Source organism: Corvus kubaryi, unplaced genomic scaffold (genome assembly GCF_017639235.1).
Source record: "Corvus kubaryi isolate FWS band 111438036 unplaced genomic scaffold, C.kubaryi_AGA036_p1.0 37284, whole genome shotgun sequence".
In the NCBI taxonomy this organism is placed as follows: Eukaryota; Metazoa; Chordata; class Aves; order Passeriformes; family Corvidae; genus Corvus; species Corvus kubaryi.
In genome coordinates, this window is record NW_024581088.1 from 6,151,018 (window position 1) to 6,167,473 (window position 16,456).

At 39.6% G+C, this 16,456-nt stretch overlaps 1 protein-coding gene across 3 annotated transcripts; it reads right to left on the reverse strand.

Moving 5' to 3' along the window:
* Positions 1-1,203: 1,203 nt before the first annotated feature.
* Positions 1,204-16,439, reverse strand: INPP5K (inositol polyphosphate-5-phosphatase K). 3 transcript variants are annotated; one of them, XM_042026117.1, is made up of 13 exons: positions 16,276-16,439; positions 14,065-14,172; positions 13,315-13,423; positions 10,703-10,819; positions 10,214-10,386; positions 9,489-9,600; positions 8,887-8,996; positions 8,284-8,310; positions 6,419-6,611; positions 6,040-6,177; positions 5,470-5,553; positions 4,700-4,804; positions 1,204-3,695 (listed from the first exon to the last, which is right to left on the reverse strand). In XM_042026117.1, exons 1-13 carry the CDS (start codon positions 16,308-16,310, stop codon positions 3,579-3,581), a joined length of 1,428 nt encoding a protein of 475 aa, XP_041882051.1. In that variant the 5' UTR covers positions 16,311-16,439; the 3' UTR covers positions 1,204-3,578. The 3 variants fall into 3 exon arrangements, with proteins under 3 accessions (XP_041882051.1, XP_041882049.1, XP_041882050.1); XM_042026115.1 differs by lacking the exon at positions 16,276-16,439 and adding an exon at positions 14,349-14,780; XM_042026116.1 differs by lacking the exons at positions 8,284-8,310; positions 16,276-16,439 and adding an exon at positions 14,349-14,776.
* Between the last annotated feature and the right edge of the window lie 17 nt (positions 16,440-16,456).

Sequence of the window (16,456 nt, forward strand, 5' to 3'; positions counted from 1 at the left end):
AGATTTCCCTTGCTGCTTTCTAGGTTGCACAATGTTCTTTTTAATTGCAGAGACCCTGTAAGTGGAAGATGACAGTTCCACTGTAAGACAGGGAGGTGGGAGGTACAAACACAGATGGATGATGTTCCTCAAATTGAAGCATTTAGACAAGTTCAGGGCAGTCCCCGAGCAGATCATTTTCCAGAGTAACTGGGTATTAAATAGAAATTGCTTCATATCAATCACTTTCAAACAGCAATCCCTACATCCAGGGGCAGAAAGGGCCACAGGAAGCTTCCTGTTAGCATCACAGAGTTCTCAAAAAAGTTATCATTTCCTCTCTCAAGGAAAACCTAATTCCAGCTTTGTTCAACTGGCCTTTCCACTGCAGTATATTAATTAAGACAAGTTCATCTGAGTGTCACTCAGTGTCCAAGAGCAGAGAAGGAAGCAGTGGTAGTAGAAACAATGGTCTTTATCAGAACGTATTTTTAGGGTCTCACAAACACGCAAGACATCTTAGAAATATTTCCTGTTTACACAGAGCTGTACTATCTGTGTGCAATGATACACTGCACATCCTGAGGTTAGCCAGCAATCAGAAATATTGTGGAAGTTAAATGAGGCTAGACTGGACAACATTCCTTAGGAGACTTAACTGCCATTTGAAAATAATTTCTCCAACAGCAAAGAGTTATGAAAAGTTACCTTTAGATGCAAATCAAGTGCAAATTTATATTAAAAAATACAAAATTTAAAATACGAAGCATAACGTGGCAGATCTTTCATAAAGACAAAAAAGACACTTCAAACCACACTGAAAAATTCACTGTGAAAAAGTGAAATTAGAAGAACCTGTTCTCAAAAATTAAGAAAGAATTTTAAGTGGTCTGGGCATTTTTACAAAGAAAATGTCAAAACCTCCTCACTGGGGAAGAGGGACAGAAAATACAAAACCACAAGAGCATGTAATACTGGATTCATTGAAATAAGGGAAAAAATAAGATGAATCTGCTTTGTCCAAAGGAAAACCAGCATTTGTCCTTGCCCTTCTTTTGCAGCCCAAAGCCCTACCACATGTTCTTACTCATTTCCTTCTAAAATACTTTGTGTCTGTGAATTAAACATGACCAAAACAAGTTCCTTGGAGAAAGGTTACAAATTAATCCTCCCCACCCAAGCCAGTCTGTTCCTTCTCAAATTAACAGAGGCCATGCACAACACTTCACTGCCAGGATTTATTTTAGAGGTACATGAAAAGAAAACACATGAGTATAAAAACATTTCCAGTGATTATAACATCCAATTAAAGGTGTTTTAAGAAAGATAAATTTCATCAGAAATTGCATCATTACAGGTCATGGAATAGTTTGAAAAGCTACCATAGGTAACAGTAGTAAACAAAAGTGCCTCTGTGTGCATAATACTGAAGAAAGAAGTGCAGAGTTCTGTGCAGCATCCTCCTTACACACAAGCAGTTCCAATCCCAGCTGCTGTGGGCATTTTCTGGGAAGTCCTGTGGTTCAAAGAATCAGTTTACAAAATGCAGCTTCTGTGTCCAGTGACAGAGGGTTCTCAGCTCCCACAAACACAAAGGATCTCAAGTGTTTTGTCCCTGCAAAGAGGCTGCATGGCTCCCTCTGAGCTGCTCCTGCCCAGCAGATGCACCCTGCTTAGGAGAAACTGGATCTTGGTCCACAGTAAATCACCAGCTGTGGTCTGGAATTCAAAGCCCACTGTTTTTTGGGCTCTCCACAGAATCTCCTTGCATGGAGAATGGTCAGAATTACACGAGTGAAACCAGAAACAGGGCACAAGTCAGGAACTGCAGAAGTTACTGCAATGCAAAACAGGGATTTGTCTGATGCCCTAATTGCCAGAAGAAGTCACCTATCTGAAAAATTCAGTGCAAAACAAATTCTTGGGAGACTAGTATAAATGGGAAAACTGTTTCTAATATTGTTCCAAAATGTAACAGGAATGTACAAACTGTAAACCTCAAGGCAGTGTTAATCCATGCAATGAACACAGTAACCTCTGAACCTGCCCTCACTACTCACAACTGGGAACAGTTCCCAACACCAAGCACCACGCTGAGATACAACTGAAACCTACAGAGGCCAAGTGTTCCTAAACCCCACTGCAACTACCTAACCAGAAAACCTATGTCAGAGCTTCAACAGGACACAAAGACACCTGGACCTCAATAGATTTTATACAGTGAATGATGGAAGCAAAACAAATATCTTATCAAGCTGTTAACTTTCTATCTCAAAACAACCTGAAAAAAATAACGCTTTGAGAAAAAGAGCAAAAAGGAATCCACTCAGTTCTGAAGGAGTATTCCAGCATGAACATCCCAACACACTTTGCTCTTCCACTTGAACCAAATCTGCTCTTTTCCATCCCTAACCACCATGCCAGTGAGGAGTAACTTAACTACTCACCACACATGGGAGGGAGCTGTGGATACAGAACATGGGAGACTCACAAGTGCTCTGTTCCAGCACTGCAGTCTGAGATTCTGTGGAATGTTGATGCTTCTTCCTATCCTTTCCAAAGATCTCTATTTCCTCATCAAGAAACAAGACCCTTTCTGAAGCTAACTACCTTTCAGGTTCCTAAAGGTACATGAAATTTCTTATTCCATCTCCACCCTCAAGTGCACAGGATACAGTAAGGTCTGAGCACCTCTAGAAATCAGAAAGTTTGCAGACTGATTACTATAAATTCAAGAGATTCACAATTTTCGAAGATCATGCCAAATGCTTCATCAACCATGGGCTGCTCACCTATGCTAAAGCACTTCTCAACTTCTGCAATTTCCTTCAGAAGTTACGGGATCCTGGCTAACTCCAAGCCAGGGACTGGTATAAAAATAGGTTTATTTTTTTTTTTTAATGAGGGGGAGAAAGCAATAAGCAAATTGCTTAATTGTTTTGTAAAAGAAGAATTTTTAAAAAATCAGGAATAGTGCATTTTGATAAATGTATTTCAATTTGGAAAAATCAGAAATGGAAAATCCTACAGTGTTCTCAGTAAGGCATGAAGAGAAGGATCTACCAAAGCAGACTTTATACACTCCGAAGATTTTGTTTTCATGTGGCCTGTTGTCACTGGTGTTTCCCAAAAGGTAATTAGCTTACATTTGAAAGTCAAATAAAATTTTAAAACAAGCTAACTAGCTGTATCTAATAAATAATTTTTAAATAACTTCATTTAAACTCAAAATTTGGAAATCAATTATTAAGTGGTTACAGCATAGTAAATATTGCATCGTAAATAAAATATCCTCTACAAAAAAAAGGAACAAGCCAAAAAATCTATTAAACATTGCAACTTCCTTAGATTAAATCATTGCATTAGAAACGTCTATCACCTTAAAACATACAGCATTCCTTAAGTGCTATTTTTACAGTTCTCATCCAGTGCAAGAGAGTTACTCTCCCCAGAATAAAAATATCCATTTCCACAATAAATTATCTTCTACGAGCTTACAAAGTTTCTGAACAATCCTACCTGTCTTACTCCATCTTCTAAGAGCAAAAGCTTACAATCGCTAAGACATAAAGAATCATCTGACTGCTGAACCAGGACCATTAAATGCCCTTTCTCTTTTCAGAATCACCCCCTGATTCTGGATTGTCAGGCTTCTGCAGCCAGCTGCTCTCTTCCTCTGGCAGATCCCCTTCTATTGGTGTTCTGCTAGGCTGAATCTAGGAGAGAGACAAATAACAAATTAACAATTCAAAAGCACCGTGTTGCTCTGTATTATTTATACCACTATATAAAGAATTTGATAAAAATTAAGAAGATTAAAAAAATCTACTATAGTTGATAGCAAAATATGAAATGTCATCCAAGAAGAAAGGCAGCAATCCTGCAGAGTCTCTGATAGATATTGAGCTCAGAGACAACACAAATACTCCACTCTGCCATGTTTCTCACCCATACAGAAAAAAATATATATTAATAAAATATAATAGTATAAAATAGGAATGAGATACCAGCCAGCCCAGGAACTTTCATTATTGTATTCCCTAAGGCACTGGAATTTTACAGTCTTCTAAAACCCCTTCATCCTCATCATCAACAATGCAGAATTCCAATTTAATGATTCCCCACCATATTAGCACAGCCATGACAGCGTGGAAAATTATGCCCAAACAAAATTATTCTGGAAAAAACAGTGCTTGTGTAGAAGCAGCAATGCTTGGTCAGTTCATCTTGTTTGGGCAGGTTAAGTCATCTTTGCAGAAATTAAACAAAGCCTGTTAATCAAATAACTTGAGTCCAGCTGTCCCATCCTTCCCAAATTCAAGTGACAATTTCCAGGAAACACTTTTGTGCAAGTCACAAAATGGAGCACAAAAAGCTCAGCTACAATCTGCCAGAAATTTGGCAGCACTTGATTTGTCATCTTTACAGAAACTGGGGACCTAACATTACAGAGCCTGAAGTTCCAAAAGAGAACACAGAGAGAGAAACCTGTCTTATTTCACTGCTGTGTGATGCCGTAACAGTTACTCAGAGTCTTTTGGCATATAAGCAAATTCTTTTTAGCTAGGACATATTCTTTTAAAAATTCCTTCTGCTGCCACCTTCCCAAGGATTAACACAGCTACGTTCAGATGCATATGAAAACAAAATAAATATTAAAAAAAAAATTACATCAACATTAATCAGTGCTTCCATTAATCAGTGCTTCCAAATGTATTACCTGAAAAGGCTCACTGATGCCAACTATTGACTGCAAGTTATTGCTATAATAACAAAGCAAAAATTCTCCTCCCATCTTAGGTATTTCTGAAGCACTCATGTAAACCTGGCAAGAATAAGAACAGGCAATGAGCAATTTCCACAGCAAAAGAAGTTTACAAAAAAGCCATTCAGGACACTATCAAAATCAGTATCTGCTATTTATAAGCATGTTTTAAAACGTAAGCTCAAACAGATGAGGACAGAAATAACTCAGGAAACCGTCTGAAAATTAAATCAGGGAGGAGAAGGAATATCCTTCACCATGTCAGCAAGCTGGCTTGGTTCAGTGAGAAGGGAGAAGAGACCCAGAGTGCTTTTAAGGGAAGGGACAAAGCCACAGAGCAGCAGAGGGAGTGGAGCTGCCTCCTGGTGGGAAAAGCAGAGCAATTCACTACCTTGGTTTGGGCCTGTCCCAAGGAGCCACGGTTCCCAGTTTCAACTTCTATTCGTTCAGATAAGTATCTTTGGATAGTTATCATTTGTATCAAAGTAAGTTTTATTTGTTTGGTTTAAATCACTTTAGGTAGTCACTACTAGAAAGCTTTGTAACTGACAGCAGCTTTTAAAGAGGGACCAAACCATTCAATAGGAACAATTAGGAAGAGGGATTTTAAATATTGTTCCAAATTAGCTTCAACTGGGAAGGGAATACAGAACCCCTAAGGAGAAGGGGATATGGAACAGAACTCCAGTGGGAAACTACATTAGAAAGAAATACAACTGACTTACTTGTTTGCTGTCTTTGTTGGAAGAAATTTCATCATCTTCCACCCAAGCGTAAGTAACATAATCATTCACATGCCTGAAAGTCACCTGCAGGGAAAGATCCAAACCATCAGCTTCCTGATGGAAACGAAAACCATACACTACATGGGAAACTCAAAGTTGTGAGAGATGTTTACTTTTTCACTGAAATAATTAAAGCACTCTTATGATCAAAACATTTTGGGGGCTTGCACAAACCTTCTGTTTTCTGAGAGGGTGGGAGTGCTCTGTTCTCTCACCTGTCTATAGGCTTTTATTTTTGTTCTTTTTTTTGTTGCATAAACTCCTTTCCAGAGCTTCTGAAACATTTTACTTAAATAAACCACCAGATTATCTTAGCAGAGAATTTAAAGGGTGTGGAAGAACTCCCATGCTGTAGGGCTAAACTGTCAGCACACAGAACTAACGGCAATCAAGGACACAACCATTTCAGAGAGTTCTGCACTAGCAAGAATCACTGCTCCAAAACTCTCAACGACCTCCTGCAGTCACATTCACCATCTTTGCTGAAGAGCCATGATGAGATAACTTTACCTGGAAGAGCCCAATCCAGTCCCAAGCGCTGCTGGGGAATTCAGGCACCGTGGAGTAGCGCATGAAAACATCGTGCTCTGCACTCCACTCACCCTCAGGACTCAGCGTGACCAAGGGATCTGAGACAAGAGGCTTCATCTACACAAAAGAACAGAGTTAAACTCAGTCAAGCCTGTCATTCTTTCAGTTATTCTTTTCAAGTTATTCTCTGTCACAATTGCCACCTGTGGGACTCTTTAACTGACTGGAAATAACCTGAAAGCAATTTGCTGCCTTCACTATGATCAGAATGAAACAGGGATTATGGTTTAGGAAATCAGCTGCTGTAAGGCAACACTGAGTAAAACAAACTTTCTGAACAATATAACTGGGACAGCACCTCAAGCTTGAAAGTTCCTGTAACAGGTTTGTGATCACTGATGCCATAGCTCATGTGACTGACATAGTTATTCAGAGTAACAGAAATCGGGTTCTCTTCTTCAGGGAATTCGCCTTCTTTTGATGCAACCTCACAGAGATTTTTCACTTTCCATAGAATTCTATCAGTCCATGCTGGCTTTCTTTTCTTCTCACTGCAAAAATGTAAGGTAAAAAGTGAAATGAGCAGAGAAACAAATTGCCAAAAGCTAAGAATGCTGTGCAAAATCTACTCCAAGACTGTGAGATACATATTAATAAAAGGAGGCAATCATATCCAAGCTTCATTTTACAGCTCTGTTTAATGTGTTTTACAACCAACATTTCCTTAATTTGAACTCCATTCACCCCAGATCAGTTTCACGGCTTTCTGAAAGAGGAGTAAAATGAAGGGGAGAAGGACGTTTCAGTGGGTTAGTTGGCTTCATACAGGAAATGATACTTTCTCCTAAAACCCTGTAAAAACATGCATGAACATTGAGTGAGTACAGCAACTGCCCCAGGCTCCAAATGTACAGATATTCTGAGAAATGAGGGCGTAAACATAAGGAATATGTAGGAAGAGTTTGAAGGATGTTTGAAATTATTCAAAATATTTGAGAGCAAGTTTCTTTTAACAACAAAAAACAGGACAAACTTGGGTAGCTTATGGTAATCACAGGTGCCAGAGCAATGCTTTATTTAGAAGTTCCTCTAAATTGTACCAGCCTGCATTTCAGGTTTGCAAGCTACTGCTGTCTCATAACAACAGGCTTTTAAAATTCCATAATCAAGGAAGTTGTGCCTGCAACTGTGCTATACATCAAACTGGTATCACAATGCAGAGTTTCCTTTTATACCACATCAATTACACCAGAAGACATGAGCCCTCTGTGGTTCTCTCTGTAGAGGAAGACTTAACAGCAACTCTCTGGATGGGGGGATCACTTCAAATTGAAATGGAGAAAAGATCATACCCTATGGAAGAGGAATTAGAATGGACTGGATTGGATTATAAAAGTTAAAAGGAGAATGTGTAAGGAAAACTGTCAGTTTAATAACTTTAAATATCAAAACCAAGGCCATTTAGTTCAATATTCAACAGAATTTTGTTTTACCCCTTCCCACCTTTAATAAGGTGGAAAGATTTGAAATGACTAAGGGCTCTTATCCCACTTGCTCCAGTAATTACATAAACCGACAGAAATCTTTATGAGCTGCCAGATGTCTGCTCTGCTGTGCAGGAAAATACCAAAACAACAGCTTAAGGTAATACACTCACTGTTTTAGAGAAATGGGGTATTAGATGGGAAACAAACCCTCAAAATTCACATTGAAGAATTATCAAAAGTAATATTCTGTGGGCTTCAGTAAAAGCAACTTTTGCAGGGTGCTTGCCTTGAGCTCTGCTGGTCACTCCCATCTGAGCAAAGTCTCTCTGGTAGCTTGAACAGCAGCAGGATGCACACAGAATGTATAAATACACTTTTTATTCTTTCAATCAGCCAATACAGACAACCAGCCTATGAATCCCAATATGCCCAGGTTTGGATTATTATAAGTCTTTTTTGTTAACTGGATTTACTGCTGGTCCCATTACATCTCTTTACATTCAATTAAGAAGCAAAATGTCTTTGGATCCACATGAATGAACTTCCAATATTAAGTGCAACAGCAGAGTAGGTAACAGTGCAGCTTTCAGACAGGTTAAAAAAAATCCCTAAAGAAAATCAGCTGTCATCTGATTTTCAAATATTTCGCAAAAATCAAAGCAAAAGCTCAGATGGAGCCTTGTTTTGATTCTGAAATATTAAAAAAACTACAAAATTCAGAAAGTTCTCTTCTTACTTAAACCAAAACAGGGACTTCTGTTCTCTGGAAGTAAAGAAAAAGATCAGTACAAAACCCTGTTTGGACAGGAACTTATCCTTCTGTGGAAACATAAGACTAATACTTAACAAACAGACTTTAATATCAGAGAAAAACTTTGGAAATATGAGATACTCCATTTTCAACTTAAAACAATCAATAGAGACAAATACACATTAATTTTCAAATACCAGCATACCAAATGAAATGCTTAAACAGAGAAGGGAAACAAAAATGGCTGACAATTATTCTTTTGCTCCTTTTTCACAACCAATGAGCACTTTTAGTAGGAAAGAACAAAACAGAAGCAGCTTAAACAAGTGCTCATTTATTCTGTGAACCTGGTCTTTCCAAAAAGGAAGCCGGGTTGTTTCATTACTTCCCTCATACAATCAGCAGACCCCAGCTTCTTCAGCAAAAAATATTCATTTACTCAGATTCAATCAATCCAAGCCTAACAGAACAGCTCAATAGCCCCAATTCACGAGCACAGTCAGGAAATTCAGGTTTGCTGATTACTGAAGTGATATTTAAGCAAGCACCACATTCACTCTCATATTCCCAACTCATTTTATCTTTTACCTTGTGTCATAGACCTCCGAGTAAAGGTCAAACTTGTAGGTGGGCTTAAACTGCAGAGGACCCTCTTTGAATTCCTTAAGAAACACTTCCTTCTTTTTTGCCATATTTAACTGCAAATATAAAAAGTAAAATTTAAAGATTATGTTTAAAAATCTGGTCTTAAAGGATGATTGGGAAAGCATCTTCCAGGAGTTCAACATTGCAATCAGTACAGCGTAATTGGAAAGGTGAATTCAGAAGGGCCTCTTTGTTATAGCAGAACTCTTGACATGATCCATCTGAAAGCTCTGGGGCAATTCCAGAATAAGGTTGTCTTAAAAATAATTCTTGGGAGAAGTCAGGGTAAGGAACAACTTGACAAGACATGAAGTTCAAAGAAAGCTCCAGTCAAATGTGAGCATTATAAATGAGTAAGAAACTACACCAAAGCAAAAAAAGTTGGCAATTAACTGGGGCTTATGACCACCTCATGTTCCACCTCATGACTGCTCTCAGTTTGTGTTCTGTAACAGAAATTAGAAGCTCAAGGTGTAATTTAACTACTGTGTTGTGTTTGTGTGCATCAAAAACAAACCCAAACCCCCAAAGAGATTGAGACCTACCTGGTCCTTTTCCCACAGCAGATTGAAGCGCTTGTTATTGATTGATTCTCTGACAAAGTGTATCCCATAATCTGCTATCCGGAAGTTTAGATCTCCAAACCAGAAGAGAATCCTTAAAAAAACCAACCAAACCAAAATGCATAAAACATGGCAGATTTATAGGAAACCATTAAATGAGGGAAGAATTTGACAGAATATTAGCCATTACACTAATTAGGTGCTCTAAACACTTATATTGCTTAATGCAAACAGCTTAAACACAAACATTAAGTAGTTATAGATAAGCTTACACAGGGATAACCTGCTGCTAAGTAAAAAAAATTTAAAGTAATTGGAACAGTAAATTAAGTCCCTTGCTTTCTTGCTGCTTGCTCATTACTGCCTGAATATTAACTTCTCCTGAGTCTTATGTCTCTGAACATTTAACAGCAACCTAGAGGATTTTTGGTATAAACAGGCTTTAGTTTCTAAAGCTTTCCTGCATGACATGTACAGTCTATATGCTAACAAATGTATTAAAAAATTAAAGACTGAAAGAAAACAGTCTTGTAAAACAGACATCTGTCTTTCAGGTTATCTTTTCCTCACAGGGTTCAGGGTCAAGGCTGAAGGGACATTTAAAATAAAAATGATGGATGAAAACTCCAATCCCAAAACTCTTCAGTGCAAGAGTTCACCATATAATAGATAAAACCTATAGAGACAGAACTAAGTGAACAACTCACTCATGATCCATGGGACTTGGAATATCCTCTCCTTCAAACTGCATTTCTAGAATTTTTTCAAAGTCATCCAGTCGCTGCTCTGTGTTCTCCATGTGAGCTGGCAAGTGGCAGTTCATGAAACAGATCGTGTGACCAAAGAGGGACATGCGGATGCTGACTCCTCCTTTGTTCCCCTGGGATGGAAGAACAACATTCCCTGAAACTGCAGTCAATGCCTGCAAGTGTAACTACTAACACCACCTACAACTTTTTAAATCTTGCAATTTAGATTTAAATCAGTACAATTTCTTCCTACACAAGTTGTTGTGTATCAGCAAATAAACCGGTGAAATTATGGTCTGCGCTGCACACAAGGCTCAAACAAATGAGTCTGCTTGTCAGTTTATTAATTTTTAATTAAACCACATCTCCTATCTCTCAGCATGGATCCATGCAGAGGCACACAGCACCATAAGTAACCAGGGCAACCACATCTCGGGAATTCCTTACCCAGTATCCATAGAGGCCTGTCCGTGTGTAGTGGGTGTGGATGTCCCGGACGAAGGGAAGGTGGACGTGCTTCACAAAGATCAGAAGCAGCAACCCCTGCATGCGAACTGAGGAGAGCTGGAAGAGACAGAAAAGAAGGAATGGTCATTTCCAGGAGTTCCTTGGGTTTACTTCACAGGAGCTTTTAGGGGAAGAAGGCCAGAGCAGAAGTCATGCAATTCCCTTGCCAAGCCTGGCCTCAATACTGTGACACAGTAAATGCAGACCCATTTCAGTGCTGTGAAAAACATATTCCTTATAAACAAATCTGATCAATCCCTCAGCTAATTAACACAGTTCTAACATTATATTACAAATTTGAAGTTGACCTCAAAACATGCACCTGCCCAAACCTCTTTAAAGACTTTTCTTCTGCCTTACCAGCCTCTTGTTTCATTCTTTAAGAATCCTGTTCATGAAGGACCAAATCCTTCACTTTTCACCTAAAAGCTTTACAGCTCACACGTACAAGTCCTCCAACAGCAGCAAGTTTTTCAAACTGAAGCACCCTTCAGCAGATCATTAAATATTCTAAATGCCATTAAATGCCTCAAAAGCACAGCAGTCAATTCCAGGCATCTGCAAAAACAATGAGCTGCAAACAGCAGTAACTCCTGCCTGCAGTGCCTGTAAAAACTGATTTACCAAACACTTAGGGAGCATACAGACAGGGGGGGTTTTGTAGTTTAGGGTTTTTTTGGTTTGTTGTGTGTGGAAATAGTCTAATAAAGATGTCCTTCATTGAACATTTATGGACTTTACAATGTTTCTGGCACGAGACACAAAATTCATTGTGTTTGTTTTAATGATAATGATTCCATTTAAAATACAGATATTGAAATACATTAATTGTAGTTCAATTTTATGCTGGATTAATTTAGAAAAAGACTACGTTAGAATAAAACTGACATGCAACAGCTGGAAAAGCACAAAATTTCAGCCCAAAATTTAAAACAGAATTCCTCTTTTCTTTGTCTTCCTATCTACACAGTTAAATGATTTCAGAATATATTTTAATGTTCTCATTGTCTTTGAACCCAACAAAACACCAAACAGAATATTGAAACAATGGACTGCAATTACTCGACGATGCATGAATATTTTAGTAGTCAGCATTCTCCTTTCCATAATTACATTCATGAGGTACTCGGATCTTCCAGTCCCTCTATTATTTATTTGCTTTGTTTCATTCTGCTGTGGCCAGTCCCAAGACATTTCTCAAGATCCACAGGTCCTGAACACCACAAGGCACTGACCCTTCCTCTGCTGGAACCAGCACCAGTCCCACCAGTCCTCAGAGCCAAATCAAAGCCCTTGCACAGAGGAAACATGATCCTGTGGATGGTGAAAGAACTGACTGTGACCAATGCAACACTCTGAAACAGACTCTGTTACTGAGGGGACAGAATGTCCCGAGGATGAACACCTATCCCTCCACACCCAACCTCGTCACAGGTCAGCCAAGGGGCAACTGCTCCTCTCCTCCTCAACCAAATTCCTGGCTAAGTCCTAGGATAACCTTTCCTTGCTGCCTGGTTTGATTTTGACCCAGCCTGACAGCTCCCCCTTATTATTAGAGCTAATCAAGTCCTGCTGAAAGCCATTAGGTGGCAGCATCCATTCATTAGTGTGGTTCAAACTCCCATAGTTATAAATTAGAATTCAAAATCAGCCAGGCATACCAGCAGGAATTCTTTTAACTGTGTGTATACAGGGCCTGAATGTCAGCCCACGGCCAGATTTTGAATTTTTATCAGCAGTGACTTAGGCCAGAATGAACAATGTGGGTTTTTTCCTTTTTGTAATTCCCAATGGGTCCTTTGTTTTGTTTAATTACAATTAAAAGAACAGCACAACTACTGAGTCTGATTAGCACGCAGATAATGCAATCACCTCAGCAAAATCAGCCTGAAATAATGCTGGTTTAAGAAAACACTACAAAAGGCTTTTAATTTCTCTTTATTAGAGAAATTCAGGATATCTTTCTACGTTTATTGTTTTCATTATTAAAATAGCCAGTACTTTAGCTGATCTTATGTCCCTGATATTACCCCAAAATCTTGTCATTAAAATTCCCAAATAATATTATAGGTCTTCAACCAAAAATTAAGTCCTCAGGTAAATATATACACCCACTAAAATCCTGTTTTACACATATGCAATTTATTTTCACCTGCAAACAAATTGGAAAAAAAACCAAGATAAAGGAGCCTTACCAATCTTAATGAAAATCACTGCCACTGCTTGGGATATTTATAGTGCAAGACTACATAAGAAGCATCACAATACAGTTCCCCAATACTGCACAGAGCAAAAACCTTTTCTACAAACAAGAGAGAGATAAAGACATTGTGGCCACAAGAAATATGCTGTTCAGTGTAAGTTCACATCACATGAAAAACAGGAAAACACAAGTGTGATGAAGAATCACTTCTAACATACGTGTACCTATGGAAGTGACAGACACCTGCAAAAAACACCATCAACTTATCTTTTATGGAGCATCTGAGGAAAAAAATGTAAGATATTTTCCTTCAGTTGCTGTGACACTTAAGAGAGATGTAAATAATTACCTTGATATACCCCAAGGGAGACAATACAGTCATGAAAAAAACGCTCCATGGATCATCAAATGCCAAGTCAGACAGAAAATTTGTGATTCTTGAGTTCACCTCCTGTAAGCTGAATATATCACAATTACTCACACTGCACCAGTTTGTTTTGGACAGAATTCATAGGAACTTTGCAGAACACAGACCCCAGAAATTTCCTGCTGTTCAGTCTTTCATTCAAGCAGTTTAACCCACACACAAATTTAACACTTCTGACTCTGAGGAAAATAAAATTAAAGGAGGTTATATACACCTTAAGACAGAGTTTCAGACAATGCCAAACTTAAGATGTGTTGTAACAAATAACCTGAATGTAAGGACTTAAGAATTTCAACAAAGTTTGGAAAACAGAGTGATAAATTGAGACTAACAAGCTTGCACTAACTCCCTTAAAACATCCAGAATTTTCCATAACTTCCATATCAAAATGAGCATGCCTTTACACGCTAACAAAGAAAACAGCAGCCAAAAGTTTTTGTGTGTTTAGAAAAAAGATGTTCTGCATTCTGACACAAAATAGCAGCAGATAACTGCTATAAATCATCTCTGTTCTAAGACAATACTCTGGTTAGACTAAGTTAACTCTTCACCCTCTGGTAGCAATAGTGCTAAACTATCTCCCACATCAGACAGTCCTCCCAAAACAGACCATGTTGAGACCCAGCAGTTTTGCAATAAACTCACAAAGCAAGTTCTTTAATATACACTCACCCTATAATGTACATATCCGTGGTCGGGCCCAGTGAGTTCAGCTGAAGTAAACTCGTGACATCGGGAGGGGGAGAAGCTGTGCCCACATTCCAGGTAACTAAGTGTAGTCTAAAAACAAACAGAAAACCCCAAATTTTTTTTTGCTAAAATTGAAATGTGGATATGCACTCTCCCCTAAGAACGCTCTGATTTCCCCACAGAATTTCTGTCATTTTTCATCAATCAGAAATCTATTTGTCAGCCCCGACACCACCACGAAAACAACCAACTGGAGGGAACAAAACCTGAATTCTTGCCACTTATCCTTCAGCTTTTTCCCCCAGCGGAGGAAAGCTTCATCTAGAGTGCGAGACACTTCTTCGTGGATCTCATCATCCGAGCTGATGTCCTCCACACACGCCATCAGCTGGGCCACCCTGTGCCGGAGCTGCACGCGGCCGCTGGAGCCGGTGCTGCTGATGCTGGCAGAGCGGCTGCGCAAGTTGGGCAGGCTCTCCAAATCGTTCAGGGAGAGCCCCTCGGAATGCTGACATGCATCCTCGCTGCTGAGGGATGCCATCTGCTCGAAGTTAAAGCTATGCCCTGAAGGACTAGCCCATGAAAATCAAGAGATTGATAAGGGTCTTCCAGATCCTGTGGAATTCAGCATTGCTTCCAACACAAAAGGACAAATGTAGGGGCAGCAATGCTGAAAAAAACCTGTGGCGTTCCCACCACACTCACTGGGTTGTTACAAAAGCTGCAATCACGTCCTACCACACACAGTGAATTGTGTTTTTCATAATAGATTTAATGTGGTTAATTCTACAAGCTCAAGGTTTAAAAGAATTTATTGTTGATTTGAATCGATCATGTGCCTGTCTGTAGGCAAGGACAAATGTAATCTCCAGCTCCCAAAAATACAAAGTTCTGATCAGAACCAAGCAAAGCCACTGTTCCTCTCAACATTCACATCATAGGACTCATCTGTTGCTTCTTTACAAAATGGTCATTTCAGTACCAGAGCTTCTAAAAGAGATTCACTTTACTGTCAGTCTTGTTACATGACAGACAGGCTTAAAAAATAATAATTATTAATTTTCCATCCATCTTAGGGTTCTACAATGACCTTATAAACACTGATAACCAGTGAATCCCACCAATACACCCATTGTTAAGGCTGTATTTTTATCCCACAATCAACTGCCTGCTCAAGGTGACACACAATGTATGTGGAAAAGCTGGAAAATGACCTTGCATAACACTTTAAAATGATCCATAACTTCCCTCACTAATAGTATATCTTTGTAAGACTACGCTGAAGTCACCCAAAAGCTACTCCAAAACAAATTTCCAGGGGAAAAAAAAAAACGTAGGTAGGCTGCAGATCTAATTCTGCCACCAGAGATGTATCACTTGGGAACGCTGTCCAGTTACTAATTTCGTAAGACAATTACCTGAGTAAACAAAACTGAAATAATGTTGAAGCCATCAGTCATTACTGACAGAAATTCAACTCCTCAAGGTGCTGATAAAAACACAGACCTCAGTGGTAGAAACAAATACTGTCCTAAATACAAACAACCTACTGAAGTCATTATTTAGCATCAGCAATGCTAATCCTCAAATGATTCTATAGCAGAGAATTTCTCAGCGTCACAGTGCTCATAACACAGCCTTCGAAGGATTTTTTGAGATATTTGAGCTATTGTCAGCTTGTTGGTTTGGTTTTTTAAGTTTTCCTGTCACAGGCCGTTACCCAAATCCCATCTAAGCAGGTTTCTGTAGGGAATAGAGCCCGGACAGGACACCAGCACTTCTCGCCACAGAACGAAGACGCATTGTAAAAACACCGTAAAAGCAGAAGCTCAATATTTACTCAAGCTGCTTCTTCCTAACAGAAAGTGACAAGTTCAGACACCCTGTATATTACAAAAGTGCAGATGCTCGTGCCCTCATTACACATTAACAGAGCTCCGGGAAGTGCCAAGGACCCAGAAAAGCCCCATAAGCCTCCCTGAACCACTCCAGTACCGACCTTCCAAACCAGAAAAATCAGCTTTTCTTCTCTATTTCATATGACTACGCAACGCTGCCAATTTGTGTAACTCCTCGTTAATACGCACAAACACAAGTTTCGCTAATTCTCGGCGATTTACGTAACCGCTTGGGGCCACTTTTCGGAGCTGCCCTCAGACCCGCGCCTCGCGCCTCTCCGCGCGCACCACTCACCTCAACTCCTTCGTGGGAGTGCCCGCGGTCTCCATGCCCAGGATTCCCGCAGGGAAGCGCTGCCCAAAGGACCGGGAAGGGGCCGGCGGAGCCCCCCGAGCTCCCCTCACAGGACCCGGCCCGGCCGCGGCCTCCGCGCCGCCCTCAGCGCTCCGCGCCCATTGGCGCGCGTGACGGGGGC